Here is an 18,458-nt window from a genome sequence, read left to right on the forward strand (position 1 = left end):
ATTTATCTTACTTAAAGTTCATGAGCTTATTAAATATGTAATTTCTTCTGTCATATACATTATACTTTTTTACATTGCCCCATGCACTACTACTGGGGCATTTTAATATTTTAAAATATTTTTTTCTCTGTGCTCTTTAGTTTGGGTCATTTCTGTTAATATAACTTCAATTTTTCTGACTCTTTGGCCAAATCCAGTTGGTGTTATAAAGACATTCGATGAATTTTTATTTTGGATATTTTGTTTTTCAGAGCTAAAATTTCCACTGCATCTTTTTGTTTGTTTCTATTGATGATCAGATTTTCTACTTCCTAACTCATTATGAGTATATTTTCCTTTCTGTCCTCAAATGTATCCAATAGCTGGATCATCTCAGTAAGTGTTAGTCTCTACTGATTGTTTATTTTTGGAATACCAGTCACATTTTCCTATTTCTCCATAAGCGTGTATTATTAACTTAGTAAAATTTTTTTGGACATTATGAAAGAGTACCTTGTGTAAACTCTGAATTCTGTTATAGTCCTCCAAAAGAACTGCTTTTTATTTTTTTGAAGCAGACAGTGGGCTTAGCCACTTAAACTTTCCCTGATTGTCTGTGTGTTGGAGCGGAGGTATCAGATGAAACTTCTGCTCAGTCCTTTTAGCCTTTGCCAGGCTTTTTGGAGTTGGCTTCGTGAATGTGATGTTTAGGTGGCAGGGACAAGTTTAGGAAGAATATAAAAATAGAATTTGAGGCTTCCGCTCTATGGCTTCTCTTTCTTGAATTTTTCTTTCAATCCCTAGTGCCATTGTCCCCAAGAGCTATTTTATTCTAGTTCTTCAAGTCATTAAGACTGTAGCTTTTATCTAAGTTTTAGCCAATCAACTTGCTGCTGACTGAGGTCAGCCCTGAAGGGAAAAAGCCATAAAAACTGGGAGACTCACACAATGTTGCTTCTTTCTTCCAAGTATTCACTTCCCTCAAGTTCTTGCCTGGTTTTAATGCTCTTCATAGCTTCCAAGTACATGATTTTTATATATTGACCAGAGTTTATAGTCATTATCCATTGGTGGGTTCATCTGATAAGAGTTATTCCACTGTTAACAGAACTGGACTCCCATGATTGGGTGCAGCAAGAGTGGATTCCATTCAACTCGTAGCCACATTTGGAGAAAATGAGAGACAATTAGAAACCATGTGTATGATCAGTAATCGCGCATATGTGTATGGGTAAGAGTATGTACGTGTGTGTTGCAGAAGCCAATTTGACTACAAAGTTCTCCACTGAAGAACTTTTATGTTAGACAGGTACAGTTGTGTACTTGAAATTGAGGGAAGAGAAGTGAGACAAGGAGATGAGTAAGAGGCTGAAGCTGGCCTTTGCCCTTGGTGGTTCAAAGCATGTCTCAAATAAATCAAGGTGCCTCCAGAGCTCTACTTGTGTGAGTTTGCTTAGAGCTTCCAGTAGAGATTTAGCTTGTCCAGACTCAAGTCAAATAGAGATTTTAAAAGCTATTTGCTAAGACTACATTCCTGAATCAAGTCCGTACCTAGCCCCTGGAGTGCAGAGGCCCATGAGTTGTCAAAAAGAATAGGGAGGGGACAAAATAAAGCTCTTCCTCATGGGCCCGAGGTAGGGTCAGTTCATCATTAAAGCTGGGTTTGGACAATCTGATGTACCAGATTCCATTCCAGAGACGCAGCTGTCCACACCTGAAGGCCATGGCCTTACAGTAGAGTGTTCCTCTGTGGTTCAGAGTGACTGGATGGAACCTAGATGGAAGACAGTACGGAAGGATACATTGGGGATGACCCAGCCCAGCACCCTCACTGTGTAAGAGAGGACTGAGGCCCAGAGAGGTGAAGCGACGTCTCAGGATCTCCCAGCTTCTTAATAACAGAGACAAGACTCGACTCCAGATTTTCTAACTCTCGGGCCACTACCCTGAAGCTTGAGCAGTAGCCAGGACTTTGTGAAACCACAACCCTCTCCAAAGAAAGGGTTCATGGTGAACAATGGATGCCCTTCTTTCACATGTAACCACATAGGAAATCAAGACCTTTACAAAATTTACACACAAAAAATTTACAAAACAGGAATGCCTGATAACTCATTTTAAATCATTTAACAGTTTGCCAGCTGGTATCTGTGAAAAGCAAGGCTGCCGCTTCACTGAGCCATTAGCTATTTCAGTAAATGTATCATTATTTGTCATACTTTGCAAAAATAGACTCCAAATTCAAGTTATTACATATTTTTTTCATTACCCAGATCTAAGAACCCACTTAGCTAATGGAGGCGTCATATATACCTTCCAAATTTTTTTTAAAAAAATGTTAAATAACATTTCTATTGGCAGCACACCACCAACCTCCATACTTATAAAGATACCTTCAGTTTTATTATTGTGTTATTTATTATTGTGTGTTTATCATTTTGTTAAAAATGATTTATTTGTCCTGTTTATTACAGTAAAGACATATAAATCATTTGGGGATTTTAAGCACATTTTTAAAGTAATGTTAAAATGCCTACTTTTCCTATTAAGCTTGGAAATTTCCTGAAGTCAAGGACCATGTCTTGTTCATTATTGCATTCCAGCTTCGAGCATGATAACATGTAACATATAATATACTTCACCTATGAAGTATTTGTTGAATGACTAGTGGATGAATAAATAAAGAAAGAAAAATAAGAGATTTCTCTTTCTGGTGATTCTATTCTAGCAAAGCATCAGTAAGACTGGATTTCTCCAATTTCATATAGCAGTTTCCACCTTGGGCAGATAGCCCTTCAAAAATTCCAGACACAGTTTACCAGAATTCCTACTGTTTCTTACCTTCCATTGACCTCCACTAGAAAAACCTCATTTTCTTGGGGGAAAAGTTTTCATGTGATGATAATTGCCAGTAGCAGAATCTATTTGAAAAATAGGTCAAAAGAGTAGGATAGACTCTTTGTGTGTGTGGGTTTTCCTTCCTGTATCTCAGTGCATTTATACACGCAGGATACAGCAGAGATCTTCAGGGTAAAAGCTGTTCACAGTATTTCACTTGCCACCACCCTGCTGTGGACTTCTTGAAGATGAGAGAATCTCTTATATTCTAGGACAATGCCATCTTTATATGCTAGGATTTATCACAAGGCCTGTTATATGCTAAGTGTTCATTAAATACTAGTCAAAATAAGATAGTGAACAAAAATATCAGTAGGCAGGCTCTCCTTTGAATAAATCTGACAATTTGTTTTGTACACCTTAATCTCCATTTTCACCATCCACTCTGATAGAATCTATCTATTGCGGAAAATTAGGTCTATCTGTAGCAGCTTTGAAAAAAATCGACACATCATTTTTTTTTTTGCATGGAGTTAAAGCTATCATTTTAGAAACAAATAAAATAGTTTTCCATTTGTTAAAAGACAGGTTTCTCCTGTCTTTGCATCTTTGCACAAAGCATCCCTTATTTTGTCAAATGACAAAGCCCGACTAACAAAGCCCACACAGCTATTGGAAGAGTCAGCATGGAAAACATTGTGCTGAGCTCTTACTGAATACAAGCCTAGTTCTGGAGCTTAATGTAAACAATAGAGACCTTCAGTCAGTACTGAGGAAGAGCCTTAGGGCACCGAGAAAGAAGAGCAGCTTCACACTGATACTGTCAGCTTCCTCAGGGTAGCCAAAACAGGCATCTAAAGAACACTTAAGTGACCTGCAGTTTTGGTGGGTGTGTTCTGATGTTGTTTTTGCCCTTTTCTTGGTCAACATCTCAAAACCAAGGACGCTGGTTCCATGTGTCAAATTTAAGGCCGTTTCCAACGCATTGTCCCTACTCTGAAATTGGAAATGCAAGCCGCTGTCTTTGATAAGTTTGCCCACAATGCATAAAGGGAGGCAGAATGATTCCTTTGGAACAACCAAGCTCATCTATTTTGGAAGCTAGTCAGTGATGATGAAGAGTTAACCCAGCTTCTTTAGACATGGTCGCATCCATTAGCTACATGAAGAACAATAATGGACCAAAATCTGTCACAGCTGAAGAAAGAATGGCCCGATAGGATGTAAACAGACTGCCATGAGTGTTCATCAACTACATTTCTTGCTGGATTTGAGGGTGAGCAAAAATTTCAGTTATTATTCATATTACTCATTAAATTTATATTTTTCCTATTAGTGTTGCCAAGGCCTTGTCAGGGTGTCTTTCAGAATTCTAATGCTCTGATCCCTCTTCATTTGACTGGGGTGGGGAAGGTAGAGTCTACTGAACCAAGTGGAGAGAATTAAGTGTTATCTTTCAGGGGGCCCATTTCTCCCCTCCCCCTGCTGGACCTCAGCCCCTCAAGCCTTCACAGTGGCCTCTGCATCGATTCTACTTAGGTTCCTGGCCTCCTGAGTCCCCCTACTCCAATCCATCACACAGCAGTCCCCTGAAAGCACAGATAAAGCCAGTCATCTTCCTATTTAGGGGAAAAAAAAAAGTCATGGCTAGCAAATAAAGTTCAGCTTTGCCTGCCATGGAAGCTATTTATAATTTGGTTCTGATTTGTCTTCTCAGCTTCATCTCACTCACACATCTAACTCCACGGAACTTGACTGCTAATGGTGCTCACACCTCTGCCACCCCTCCGCACCTTTAGTCACGCTGGTCCTCTGCTCTCAAGAGATTGATCATCCGTTTCCACATGTCCTGATGCTGACTCCAGGTTGGAAGTCATCATTCCTCTATTTTCAATTCCCCAAAACATTGTACTGGGTTGGCTTTGCAGCTCTGTTTTTTTGTTTTCATTTTTGTGTTAAATTTATTTTAATAAACATATTGTTTTGCTCTTCCCCTTGTTCTCAATACTTTAAACTCTTTGAGGTGAGAGGATGAGGCACAGACATTTGAATATTCCATGTAATTTTAGGCACAGAGCCTGGTATGTAATAGGTACTTAGTAAGCATGAATGAATGAATGAATGAATGAAAATGATTTCTTCCATATCACCCTATTTTCCCACACCAGTAGTATGACAGGAACATGAGCCATTTAAGCAGTTTAATTATCTAACCCAAAATGTGGGCTCTGAAGATCAGAGCGCGTCTAGATGCAACAGCTGAGGTGTCAAAACACATTAAAAATAATAATGCAAAAATAACCAGGTGTAATCTAAGCTGAGCATTTTCTTCTGGCACCTCTTCCCCTACCACTCAATTTAGAATTATGTTCTATAATTATCATATCTGCTTAAAGGTCCTATTTTCTGCAGATTCTCAACTAGATAAAAGGCATACAGCTCTCAAAGATTGAAAATATTTCTAAGAGGAATGAACTAAGGCTTTAGTTTTCACTTCTTAAATGGAATAAAAAGACACCTCACTTAACATAGGAATTTTTTTAATCAAAAATTCAGCACTGGGAAATGTTCAGTCATCCATCTGAGACCCATAATTGTGAGAGCACCAGAGAAAACTGGGGTTGCTTAGCAAGTGTGAGGCCACTCAAGTACTTGGCCACCACTCAGGACCTTCCATCAAGGATACATTGTTTTGGATACTGTAGGTGATGCAAAGAATAATAAGTCCACGACTGGGTTAAAAGTGAGGTAGGAGACAGATAGGCCCCTGGACTGGACAACTGGTGTTTGTCAAGTGGAGTAAAGTTGAAATTTTGTTCTCAGCCAGACACTTCAAGGACAAAGCTAGAGGCAGAAGCTGAGTAAAGAGATATGGTGCTCACTCCTGAGGTCAGGGAAAAAGTCCCTGTCTGTACATGCACAGAAGGCTTCTTGGGGGTCAAAAAGGGAGGAGGTGCCACCCCATAATAAGGGCGGGCATGCACCCACAGGCCTCGGTGGTGGGATCCATCTTAGCAAAAAGTTGCACACGCCTGTTGGGGAGGATCCTAGGACCCGTCAGGAGTGAAAAGATGAAACAGGATATTAATGATTGGCCAAAGGGACACAAAGACCCGGAAGGACTGTCCTATCTAAGTGATTTAAATTACCTCTTTACTGAGCTCCTCACTCAGAACGCCTGCTCTCCTCTCCGGGTGTGTATTTCTGCCTAGCTTCCATCTTAAACTGTTTCTCGGTGTGCTCTCCCATTTGTTATGATGCGGCTCTAATAATAAACTTGTACCTGTTTTTTACAGTGTTTGCCTCCTTGAAATACTTCCACTTTCAAATGGGGAAAAAGAGCCAGGGCCGCTTTGCTTCTAGCCTCTGGCCCCCATAGCAGCTAGGATTCCTGGTTTTCACCCAGGCTACACAGGTTCAAATCCTGGACAAGGAATTAAGATCTCTCCTCGGGACTGCTTACTGCTGTCTCTCCGAGATCATAAGCATCATGGCAGGTAACACCAAATGCCCAGCCCACGGTTCACACTTCAGCAGAAGTTTCTGATGGTATCTGGGTACCCAGCCTGGCCAGTTAAGAGTCAGCCGTGGGCAGGACTTGCCTCTACATGGAAGGGACAGCTGTCCACGGCTCTGGAGGACCAGCTGGCCACCAAACTTTGTTGAATTCACATCCAATTCCTTTCTCATTTTTTGCCTTTACTGATATCCTCCCTGCCACTGCTTCCTTTTGTTCAAGTTGATGCAATTTCTCATTGGATTAAATTAGAAGCTTCCCAATAAAAAATTCCTTGCCTCCCAACCAGCTCCCTTCTAATCCAGCTGCCTTGGTGCTGTCTATAGATGTCTCTTTCAAAACCACAAATACAAACATGTCATTTTCATGATAAAGGTCTGAGTTACTCCCGATAGCCTTCAGGGTTCTGTATTCAACTGTCACCGTGATCTGACTTTCTCTGGCCACTTCTCCCATTAACCCTAAACGTGGCCTTAAGCTCCTCTCACTTGCTGCTCCTTACCAGCCCTGAGACAACCACTGTTCTGATTTTTTTTTCCCCACTATAATTTATCTGGGGCTTACCAGGTGGCACTAGCGGTAAAGGACCTGCCTAAAATGCTGGAGATGTAAGAGATCAAATTTCTATCCCTGGGTTGGGAAGATCCCCTGGAGGAGGATCCCACTCCAGCATTCTTGCCTGGAGAATCCCACGGACAGAGGCGCTTACAGTCCATGAGGTTGCAGAGTCGGACACGACTGAAGCAACTTAGCACGCAGCAGGCAAGCTGCAACCACCCCACACATCTCCTCCAGGGGGCGCTGCTGCCCCTGGTTCCCATGCCTCTGCGGGGATTCCATCTTCTGCCTGGAGTGTGGTATCACTCGGGGGCCTGACCTGTACATCTTTCAGTATTCTTCAAGGCTCACTTGATCCCAGGGTACATTCCCAGGAATGACAGGAGCAGGACCTGTTCTTCGACAGAGGGAAGAGCCTGTGACCCACAGTGGAAATGAACCAAGCCCTAAAGTATCGAAAGGTGAGACATAGGGTTCTCACTGCTGCTGCTGCTGCTAAGTCGTTTCAGTCGTGTCCAGCTCTGTGCGACCCCATAGACGGCAGCCCACCAGGCTTCCCCGTCCCTGGGATTCTCCAGGCAAGAACACTGGAGTGGGTTGCCATTTCCTTCTCCAATGCACGAAAGTGAAAAGTGAAAGTGAAGTCACTCAGTCCTGTCCGACTCTTAGCGACCCCATGGACTGCAGCCTACAAGGCTCCTCCACCCATGGGATTTTCCAGGCTAGAGCACTTATCTATTTTATACACAGTATCAGTAGTGTCCATATGTCAATCACCATCTCCCTATTCACCCCACCACTCCTTCCCCACTTGATGTCCATGTTTGTTCTCTATGTTGCCCATTTCTGCTTTGCAAATAAGTTCACCTATACCAAGCTAGAATCAAGATTGCCGGGAGAAATATCAATAACCTCAGATATGCAGATGACACCACCCTTATGGCAGAAAGTGAAGAGGAACTAAAAAGCCTCTTGATGAAAGTGAAAGAGGAGAGTGAAAAAGTTGGCTTAAAGCTCAATATTCAGAAAATGAAGATCATGGCATCCAGTCCCATCACTTCATGGGAAATAGATAGGGAAACAGTGGAAACAGTGTCAGACTTTACTTTTGGGGGGCTCCAAAATCACTGCAGATGGTGACTGCAGCCATGAAATTAAAAGACGCTTACTCCTTGGAAGAAAAGTTATGACCAACCTAGATAGCATAATCAAAAGCAGAGACAATACTTTGCCGACTAAGGTCCGTCTAGTCAAGGCTATGGTTTTTCCTGTGGTCATGTATGGATGTGAGAGTTGGACTGTGAAGAAAGCTGAGCGCCGAAGAATTGATGCTGTTGAACTGTGGTGTTGGAGAAGACTCTTGAGAGCCCCTTGGACTGCAAGGAGATCCAACCAGTCCATTCTGAAGGAGATCAGCCCTGGGATTTCTTTGGAAGGAATGATGCTAAAGCTGAAACTCCAGTACTTTTGCCACCTCATGCGAAGAGTTGACTCATTGGAAAAGACTCTGATGCTGGGAGGGATTGAGGGCAGGAGGAGAAGGGGACGACCGAGGATGAGATGGCTGGATGGCATCACTGACTCGATGGATGTGAGTCTGAGTGAACTCTGGGAGTTGGTGATGGACAGGGAGGCCTGGCGTGCTGTGATTCATGGGGTCGCAAAGAGTCGGACACGACTGAGCAACTGAACTGAACTGATACCATTTTTCCAGATCCATTAATGCATTAATATTTGGTTTTATCTTTGTCACTTTGTATGACAATTTCTATATCCATCCACATCTCTGCAAATGGCACAACTCCGTTCCTTTTTTTAAATCACTAACGTTCCACCACACCCACACCCACACCCACACACACACATATACACACCACATCTTCTTTATCCATTCATCTGTTGATAGACATTTGGGTTGCTTCCATGTCCTAGCTATTGTAAATAATGCTGCAATAAATATTTGGGGTGCATTTTTTTTTAAAAATTACAGTTTTCTCAGGGTATATGCCCAGAAGTGGGATGGCTGCATCTTATGTTGTCTCTATTTTTAGTTTGTTAAGGAGCCTCCATACTGTTCTCCATAGTGGTTGCACAATTTACATTCCCACCAACACTGTAGGAGGTGACCCTGAGGAAAGGCGGAACATTTAAACTCACAAGGAAGATGAGCTGCAAACACCTCTGTGCACTTAAAATAAATCACTACTTCTTCCAACAACCTACTAGGATCTACGCAGTGTGACCTCACCTAAATCCAGTCTTACTTTTTACCCCTCTCCTGTCATTAGCTTCAGGCCCTCTGCCTACCACAGGACCTTTGCACCTGCCAACACCTCTGCCTGAAGGAGCAGATGCTTCATGCTGGGATCCTTCTCCCCCTTCACAGGTCACAGTTCAACGTGTCAGCTCCTCTGAGTGGCTGTCACTAACCTTCCCATCTAAAGGAAACCACCTCCCTCCCATTCGTGCTTGTCATCAGCTAAACATATTTTGTTTGTTTCCTGCGTCTTCTCAAGATAGGAACCTTCTCTTCACATCCACTGAAGTATTTCCAGTACCTCGTACCTGGTACCTAGCAGGCATTCAATGTTAGTGGAATGAAGTGGGAAAGAAATGAAAAAGTAAAAGAAGGAATCAAAGAGGAAATACAGGAGTGACAAATAACCAGCTGTCTGTTTCCAAAATCTGGACCTCGAGTCACTGATCAGAAGTTCTGGCTCTATCATCTCACAGGGAGACTGGGTGCCCCTAAACAAGCTGGAAACTCCTGTTAGTAATAACTTGGCCCCCAAATCTCTGGAGTCACCAAGGGTATTGGATTAGCCACGCCCTAAGGGAGAATGGTTGTCAGATGAAGAAAGGATTATTGAAAACTCACATGGAGATGCTTAAGCAACCTGCCCTGTCTCTGTCAATTCCACCCATGACATCCATCAAGTCCTGGGCAGAGGACCTCAGAGAAACTATTTTCTGTTGATCTGGTTCTCATGAGAACAGGCAGAAATCTTTGTTAGATTTGTTTAAAACAAAATCCATGACTTGACGTGTTTTTTGTACTTATTAATTCCACCTGCGGATGAGATATTTTTCACTCCAAAGTCTACAAGTGTGCAGTTTGTCACATAGGTCAGTCGTTTGCCTGCATTACGACCGTGGTGGTTTAATAGTGTCCACGTGTTCTCTCACAGCCCTCTCTTCAGGGGTAGAGGTGAACTCCCTACCACCACTTGAACAGTCCCTGGCATTGACTTCTAGAGCTTGCCTGCTGGCTCAGTGGTAAAGAAACTGCTTGCCAATGCAGGAGACCCAGGAGACACGAGTTTGACCCCTGAGGTTTGGAAGATTCCCCTGGAGAAGGAGATGGCAGCCCATTCCAGTATTCTTGCCCGGGAAATCCCATGGACAGAGGAGCCTGGCAGGCTGTACAGTCCATGGGATTACAAGAGTCAGACACGACTTAGTGACTAAACCACCATCACCAGCATTGCCTTCTAGCCTATAAAAAGTAATGGAAGCAAGACCATGTGACCTTGGAGCATCCTAAAAAGAATGGCCTCCACTTGAGGCTCCATGGGAAGCCAGTAACCACAGCACGGGCACCTTCAAAATTGTTGGGAGAAGCCCACGAAGAGAAAAACCGAGGTCTCCTGCATCACACGAGTGAGTCACCTTTTATTTCTTTTTTAATTTGACTTTTGAAACTGACATGTCACTGTCTCCTTGGATACAGTTACATGAGTTTTGACAAACAGACACATACAGCCACATAGCCATATCAAGACCCAGGTAAGGTCCACGACCCCACAAAGGCCCTCTTGTGGTCCCACTGTAGTCAACTCGTTCTCCTCCCCCCCACCCAGGGACCAGCAAGCACTACTCTGCTTTCTGTAATGGAATGAACCACCTTTCAAAGCAGAACGGAAGCCCAGGCTGAAATCTCAGCTACACAGGGATGAGAAATCTCAAGTCAGGATCACCCAGTCAAGCCACTCCCAAATCGCCCCCTAGAAACTTTCAGAGATAATAAAGGTCTACAATTTTTTAAGCCACTAAGTTTTGACTGTCACACAGTGATAACTGCACTGTTTGCCTTTGGAAACGCTTCAGTTTTTTAACCTAGAGTGCTTTTCCTTCTTAGAGAAGCCTCAAAGCCCAAGGCCCCTGCCCAGGTACCCTAGGTGACCTGAAGGTGGAGGAAGGTCACTGAATTTGTTTCGTTGTTCAGATAATCAGTCGTGTCCAACTCTTTGCAACCCCATGGACTATAGCCTACCAGGCTCCTCAGTCCATGGAATTTTCCAGGGAAGAGTACTGGAGTTGGTTGCCATTTCCTTCTCCAGGGGACCTTCCCAACCCAGGGATCGAACCTGGGTCTCCCACATTGCAGGCAGACGCTTTACTGTCTGAGCCACCTAGACTTTCCTAATTCAGTAATGTCTGCTTACCAGACATTATTTAAGAAAATGAAGAGCCAAGACATATGCTAAGACAAAATATTCATAATGGGTATACTTGTATTGATAATATATGGACACCTTCCACTTACTACTCAATAATAAAAAGGCAGGCAACCAATTTTTTTTTAATTGGCAAAAGACATGAACAGACAATTCACAAACATAGATATACAAATGACCAACATTTTAAAATGTTGGACACCATTAACCTACAGGGAAACACAAATTAAATTCATAGTGACATGCTCTCCTACACGCACTAGAATGACTATTATTTGAAAGACAAATGTTGGTGAGGATGTAGAATTCATGTACATTGCTTTAGGGTGTGCAAAATAATGCAGCTACTTGGAAAACATTTTGGCAGTTTCTTATACAGTTAAAAATGAACCCAACTTATGACCCAACAATGGTACTCTGACGTATTTAACAGCAGAAGAAAAAACATCTGTCAACAACAGCAAAAATAATGTTCAGGAAAGCTTTATTCAACATACCACCCGCCCCCCCCACCCAAAAAAAGAGAGAAGAAGGCATAAGCCAAATGCAGGATTTCTGTCTAGAAGAAATCTACTCCGTGATAAAGAGCAAGAAGCTAATCCATTTCAAAGCAATATCAGAAACTAGATCTAGAAACATGCATACTTTCCGTGGTCATTTACACAAACAAGCAGAACTAAGCTATGGTGAACCAAAGAAGAAAAATTGCTGGGAATCTGGAATGGGAGGTTAGGGCTGACTGTGAAGGGGTACATGGCAACAATGTCATGATGGAAAAGTTATGGATTAACAGGATTGTGGGTTACAAAGGCATTTGCATGGTTAAAACTCAATGAACTATATAACACAGTATCTGTGCATTTCACCACATGTAAAATATATGTCATTTTTTTTAAGTTAGATGAAAAAAATCATAAGTAATTTCTTGTAAAAATATTCAATCAGGATCCTTTTAGAAATGAAAGTGTTTGCTGTGTTTAAAATGTAGAATTTTCGATGATTTATTTAAATCCTGCTTTCTCTATTTATTCATTCATCCAGCAATCATTGAGTACCTACTCTGTATCTGTACTGTTCTAGGTGTTTCTGAACATATCAGTAAGCAAAACAGACATGGATCCCTGCTTTTAAGTTGCTAACAGTCTATAGGAGTAGGGAGAAATCAGGAAAACCACATTAAATGGGTAAATCTGGTGTCTAAAATCTGAGAAGTGCTAAGAAAGAGAGGAAGCCTGTGACATTGCCATATCATCCTCCAGCTGCTTGACAACGTTTTTTAAAAAGTTATAGATATGCCTGTATTTACTGATTAGCATTTTTGCCTTTGTTAATTGATGGATCACGCACTAGAAGATTTCCAGAAATAGCAGACAGGGTGCATGTGTGTGTGTTTTAAAACTTGCTGGGTTATCATCATTGCTTTCTTCCCCAAGCTTCTGCAATATTTAATGCCTGAAAGCATATATATCAAGATGTCACCTGGGGTGAGTGGAAAGGTTGGTTTCAAGGACACTGTGTTCAATGCAAATCCCATTTCGTGTGCTACTGAGTCAGAATCACACTGAGTTATCAAGTCCTAGAGCAGCTCTTTTTGTCTTCTGTATAAAAAGACCAACCACTCAAATGTTACAGAATTCAGACACCCAAGTCATTAAGATGTGGTTGTACATAAAAGAGGCATCCCTGATAATTCAAAACAGACAAGAAGAATGTGCTCTAGGAATCATTCTTCTCCAAATCATAATATCTGGCACAAAACATAAATAAAGCCCTCTTTTTCTCCTTCAGTGCCTGCCATGAAGGAGTCACTGAGCAGACTTGTTATCTGCCAGGAACAGCGAGTTGTGGAGAGGCCTTCAGCTAAAAAATACTCCTCCTGTATTTTTTAACAAGGCAGAGACTGAGAACACAAGTAATTCCCCAACAGACAGCAATAGGACCAACAATTCAAAAGCATCTGCGACGTGATTATCCAACACATCAAAATATTAAGCTCCATGCTGTTTCTCTTTAGCTACAAGACCTACACAAAAATAAAGTGGTTTTGCTCTTTGCTCTTATTTCTTGTTTTTAATCATGTATCTTGGAAAACCCAGTCTCTCATCAGGCTCCATAGATGTCCTAATGGACCTCCAATCTTAAATCTATGCCGTTTCACAGGATTCCTCCATGATAATGTGTTTATTTGTCAGTTACCGCTTACGCTTTCCTCTCTTTTACCAGAACATGCGTGACTCTGCTCACAGGGAATGCCTTCTCACCTGTAAAGTGCCACCCACATTTCTAGTTCCAACACAAGTCCCTTTCTTTAGTGAAGTCTTCCCCAACCAACAGTTAGAAGTGACCTGTCCCTCCTCTCAGCTCACTCAGCATGATCTTCAATCCCACTTATTCTATCTAGACAGGTTCTGGGTTCATCTTCTTAGAGGCTAATAGCCCAATCAGAGTGATAAGAATTGTAGGCTCCGTGAACCGAAACCAATTTAAACCCAGGTTGCATTATCAAAAGTGATTTGCAAATTCTGTTATTACAGTTATTAGGATGGATGATCCCTGGGTCAGTCCCTAAAAGAGTATCTAACCCATAAAATATCTGAGATACAGCAGAACACCCTTCGTAGAATTATGTTTCTGAGAAAATGCATTTCTACTTCTACCATGCCGACATCAGCTGATCAAAACTGTGTAGGTGATCCAAAACTGCTGAGTGGTCGCTGACGGTCAAATACTCTACTAGGTCCCACAGATTGGTTTCTGGCTTCCTTAGGAATCCATAGGACCGATCCTCATCCTGTGACTTACAAGTGTCCACTTTACAGCTTCTATGAAATCTCACATGGACTTCTAATGCTCCGTGGTTTCCCAGCAACAGAAAATATGTGTCAGTTGAGGCAATGGAAGCAGCCAAGTATTGATTCCACACTGGTCCACAGCACTGTCTTACCTCAGCCTCCTAACATGCACGCGAGGGTCTTGGGCTTACTTCAAGCCATGAAATAGAGTCAACTGTTTGCTTTGTTTCAGCTGACTTCATAAAAGCACACAAATTTAAAATGAAGATAATGGTATTTGGCCCTTTTGCATCTGCTCCCTTACAATTCATGTACAAAAGCATTCATTTGATAAGGTGCTTAAAGATAAAGCAGAAGGAAAAACTCTGGTTCATAGATGGGCGGCTCTGATCTGAAACTCAGTCAATTAAAATCTGACAACCTCAAATACTTTGAAAGAAAGGAGATGGCAGAATGTTTATGTCCATTTCCATTTCCTTCATTCCTTTTGGAGAAGCCTAGAATTGTCCTTAGTAAGCAAAGCAATAAGAATCATCATCCTAATTTGTGAAAACGCCACCCTTTCTCAGAAAGCCCAGTTCCGCGGCAGAAATCAGAAGTTTCTCTTACCTCTTAGTTCGCCCATATCCAGAGTTGTCCCCAGCTGCTCTAACAAAGCGACTCTTGCCGCATTCTTTTTGTGCTTCTTGCCATCGTAATGCTGCTGGGCCATCAGTGGATTGTTGAACCAGGCTGCACAGAGTCCACAGTATCTGTCTGAGTCTCTTCTTTGATAGGGAGATGGAGACACTGGAGCAGTGTCCACCCTCGGAGGTTTAAGTGAGCTCAGAGGCGTGGCTGGGGAGAGAAAAAACGGAGAGAACCACAAGCCAGGTTAGTCCCTTCCTGAGTGCACGCCTCCTCGGCAGCTGAAGATGGAAGAGTCTCACGTTCATTCTAGAGCTCAAAAATCCAAGAATTTGGGAAAGTGCATGAAAGAGAACAGAAAAGATCTTGACTGAAGAATCTTGAGGACCAGGGTATCATTAACAGCCAAGAAGGCCGAAGCCACTTAAAACCAGTTACTTCAGGAGTGTGCTTCATGGACTGAAAGCACCAACATCACCTGTAGTTTATTGAAGACGCAAATTTCAGGTTCAGTCCTGGACCACTGGATGAGAGCGTACATTTCTGAGAGCTTCAGGTGACTCCTGCAAATTGAATTTGGAAAGCACTGAATTAGGGTTCAGTGGTCCTCATCCTTGACAGAGCGTTAGGGTCACCTGGGAGGGGTGGAAAATTTTGCTTTTGAACCGGGGCTACAATTAAAAATTCCTAATTTATTGCAGTCAGAGATTGCAGTCTGTTATGGTTTCATCCGATAGTTCGGGAGACCACTCTTTAGGAGGAAAGAAAGGTTTTGTTTTTGTTTAATAAACTCTTGGAGGCCAAGAAATTATTTATTAACCAAAGCCAAAACTTCAAGTAAACATTGAACAATCAGGACTTGAAAGATTCTGAATGAATGAATTAGACATCTGTGTGCTATAAATGGGTATAACTAATAAATAAGGGATTTGCCAAAGTGATAGAAGCAGATCCATCAGTTGCAAAGATGGTACCAATTGAAAAAGTCATGCTAATTTTATTGTCAGTTACTTATGTTTATTGTGAGAGGTTATTTTCAACCCAAACCTGCTAAAATTGATGTTGAAAGTACAATATTTTTTTAGACCAAAAGACAAACACTATAGAGCACATGTTGCTCATCTAAACTGAAAAGATGGGACTTTCACTATTTTGAGATACACAGCCTCAGCTATTAGCACATTCCATTGTGAGCTTACAGTTATTTTGGGTTCGGGGGGGAAAAAAGAATCTAACTTGGAAGGGTTTACTAACAGAAAACATAATTAACTTTTTTTAATGCATTACAACATTCAGTTGCTTGCATCTTTTCAACAACTATGAGTTGGATTATTGTCCTTCTCAGATGATGGACTTCAGAGATGTCAAAGCTTGGGTTTTTTTTTTTTTTTCTTTTTAAAAATCGTTATTTATTTGCCTGGACCAGGTCTTAGCTGTGGCATGTAGGATCTAGCTCCCCAACCAGGGATCAAACCCATGCCCCTGCACTTCCATGCAGAATGTAAAAATAATGCAAATGAACATTTATGGAAAACAGAAATGAATTCACAGACACAGAAACAAACTTGTGGCTAATAAAGCGGGACTGGAGGGACAAATTAAAAGTGTGGGATTCATACACACAGATTACTACACATGAAACTGATGAGCCTCAGGGATCTACTGTACACCATGGGGAATTATACCCAATATCTTCTAATTATCCAAAATGGAGTATAATCTGCAAAAATACGGAATCATTATGTTGTACAACTGAAACTGACACAAATTTGTAAGTCAACTGAGTCTCAATAAACAATAAATAATTTATATACAAATAAATACTTGCTAAAGGACATTTTAACTCAGAAAATGTCTGCATGTCACAATACCTAGAGAGCCTTTTTGGACCTACCCAGAGATTTCACCATTAGGGAAGTTTTTAGCTACTCTGGATGAAACCGAGCGGTATTATTTCTACAGGGACTTAAAAGAAATACGAAGTCTCTTGAAAGCCTCATTGCCAGATTTAGTAACACATCACCCAGTGATGATAAAACTCCAACTGGGGCTATACCGTTCCTGCAGCCACGCAGAATCACTCTGCTCTGACTTAGAAATGCTAATAAAATCTACAAATATGCAGTTGACCTGTAATATGAAAGGACTTCTATCCACTTTTCTGAAGGAAATTGGATCTTTCTTCCAAAGTTTCCAGCATCTTTATCAATTTCTGAGGATTTATGGCCATCTATGGTTTTGGATAGAAATGAAAAACATATCAAATGTTTGCAGCCTGGATGAATGCTGACTCGTGAAGCATAATTTACTTTTCTCTAAACTGGACCCTAAAACATTTCAGAATTGATTTTGTCAATTGATACCTTATATACTACATTCTGGCAGGAGCGATACACCATAGAATTTTCATCAAATAAGATAATTTTATCTTGTGCATAAGAAAGTAGTTTAATGTTGCATTTGCATGGGAGCTTCTTCTCTTTAATAATCCTACCATCCTGGTACAGACCCAGAGTTTAAGTTTTCTTATGCCTCTATGTCTAACTGTCTTCATAAATCGAAGCTCAGTTTATATTCCATATGTGTGTGTTAGTTGCTCAGTTTTCTCCGACTCTTTGCAGAGTCAGAACTGTTATCTCGCCAGGCTCCTCTGTCCATGGGATTCTCCAGACAAGAATATTGGAGTGAGTTGCCATTTCCTACCCCAGGGGATCTTCCCAACCCAGGGACTGAACCTGGGTCTGTCACATTGCAGGCAGATTCTTTACCATCTGAGCCACCAGGGAAGCCCATATCCCCTATAGGCAAACAAAGGTAGTAGCTGGGAATGAAACAGCTTTGACTCAAAATTGGAAATCAAAGCGGAGTTGGACCCCATCACTCCTGAACTGCGTGACCTTCAGCCAATCTCTGATGGCTCTGGTCTCCACAAGGTCATCTCTGCGTATTTCAGAGAGTACAAATAAGGTATCTCATTCTGGAAATTTCGCATTCAAAAAGGAAGCCATTTTCCTCCAATTCATTGATCACAGTATCCAAACCCTCAATGCGGCTTTTGGCAGGGTACCAGTGTATCTGTAACCAAGAGGGTTCCCAGGACATGGGGCTTTCAGAGCTAAAATGGGAAAGTGAAGTGAAGTGAAAGTTGCTTAGTCGTGTCTGATGTTGTGACCCCATGGACTACACAGTCCATGGAATTCTCCAGCCAAGAATACTGGAATGGGTAGCCTTTCCCTTCCCCAGGGGATCTTTCCAACCCAGGGGTCAAACCCAGGTCTCCCACATTGCAGGAGGATTCTTTACCAGCTGAACCACAAGGGAAGCCCAAAATGGGAAAAGTTCTGAGCAAACAAGGATGAGTTGATCACCTGAGTCTCTGGGATCAGAATGGATTTAACATCCCACTGGAGAAAAGAATTAAAAGAAAAAAAAGTTCAGAAATAACTGCTCAGGAGACTAGAGCAGGTTTTCTTTCAACCAAGCAGAGAAGATCCATTGATAGTTCTCAAAGGCTTACTTGCTAGATCATTAAGTGGGTGTCCTTTGCCAGAGAAGGTGGTAACACAGTCTCCAGGAAATGGTGTAATGGTGTTCTCACTGACCTGTCTGCCTTCCAGTCCAGAGTCACACGAAGACCTTCAACCCCCACACCCATCCAAGTGAGGCTTCACTAACATCTCTTAGTTCCAA

The 18,458-nt window shown here is 41.9% G+C and overlaps 1 protein-coding gene across 2 annotated transcripts in view; it reads right to left on the minus strand.

The window, feature by feature from the left end:
* The window catches only part of ZMAT4 (zinc finger matrin-type 4), a 288,438-nt gene that overhangs the window by 118,972 nt on the left and 151,008 nt on the right, over positions 1 to 18,458 (minus strand). For both annotated transcript variants that reach the window (XM_040243115.1, XM_040243114.1), the window contains exon 4: positions 14,751 to 14,978. In XM_040243115.1, the coding sequence (XP_040099049.1) occupies positions 14,751 to 14,978 (228 nt within the window). The remainder of the gene's footprint in view (positions 1 to 14,750; positions 14,979 to 18,458) is intronic.

Source organism: Oryx dammah, unplaced genomic scaffold (genome assembly GCF_014754425.2).
Source record: "Oryx dammah isolate SB20612 unplaced genomic scaffold, SCBI_Odam_1.1 HiC_scaffold_7, whole genome shotgun sequence".
Lineage (NCBI taxonomy): Eukaryota > Metazoa > Chordata > Mammalia > Artiodactyla > Bovidae > Oryx > Oryx dammah.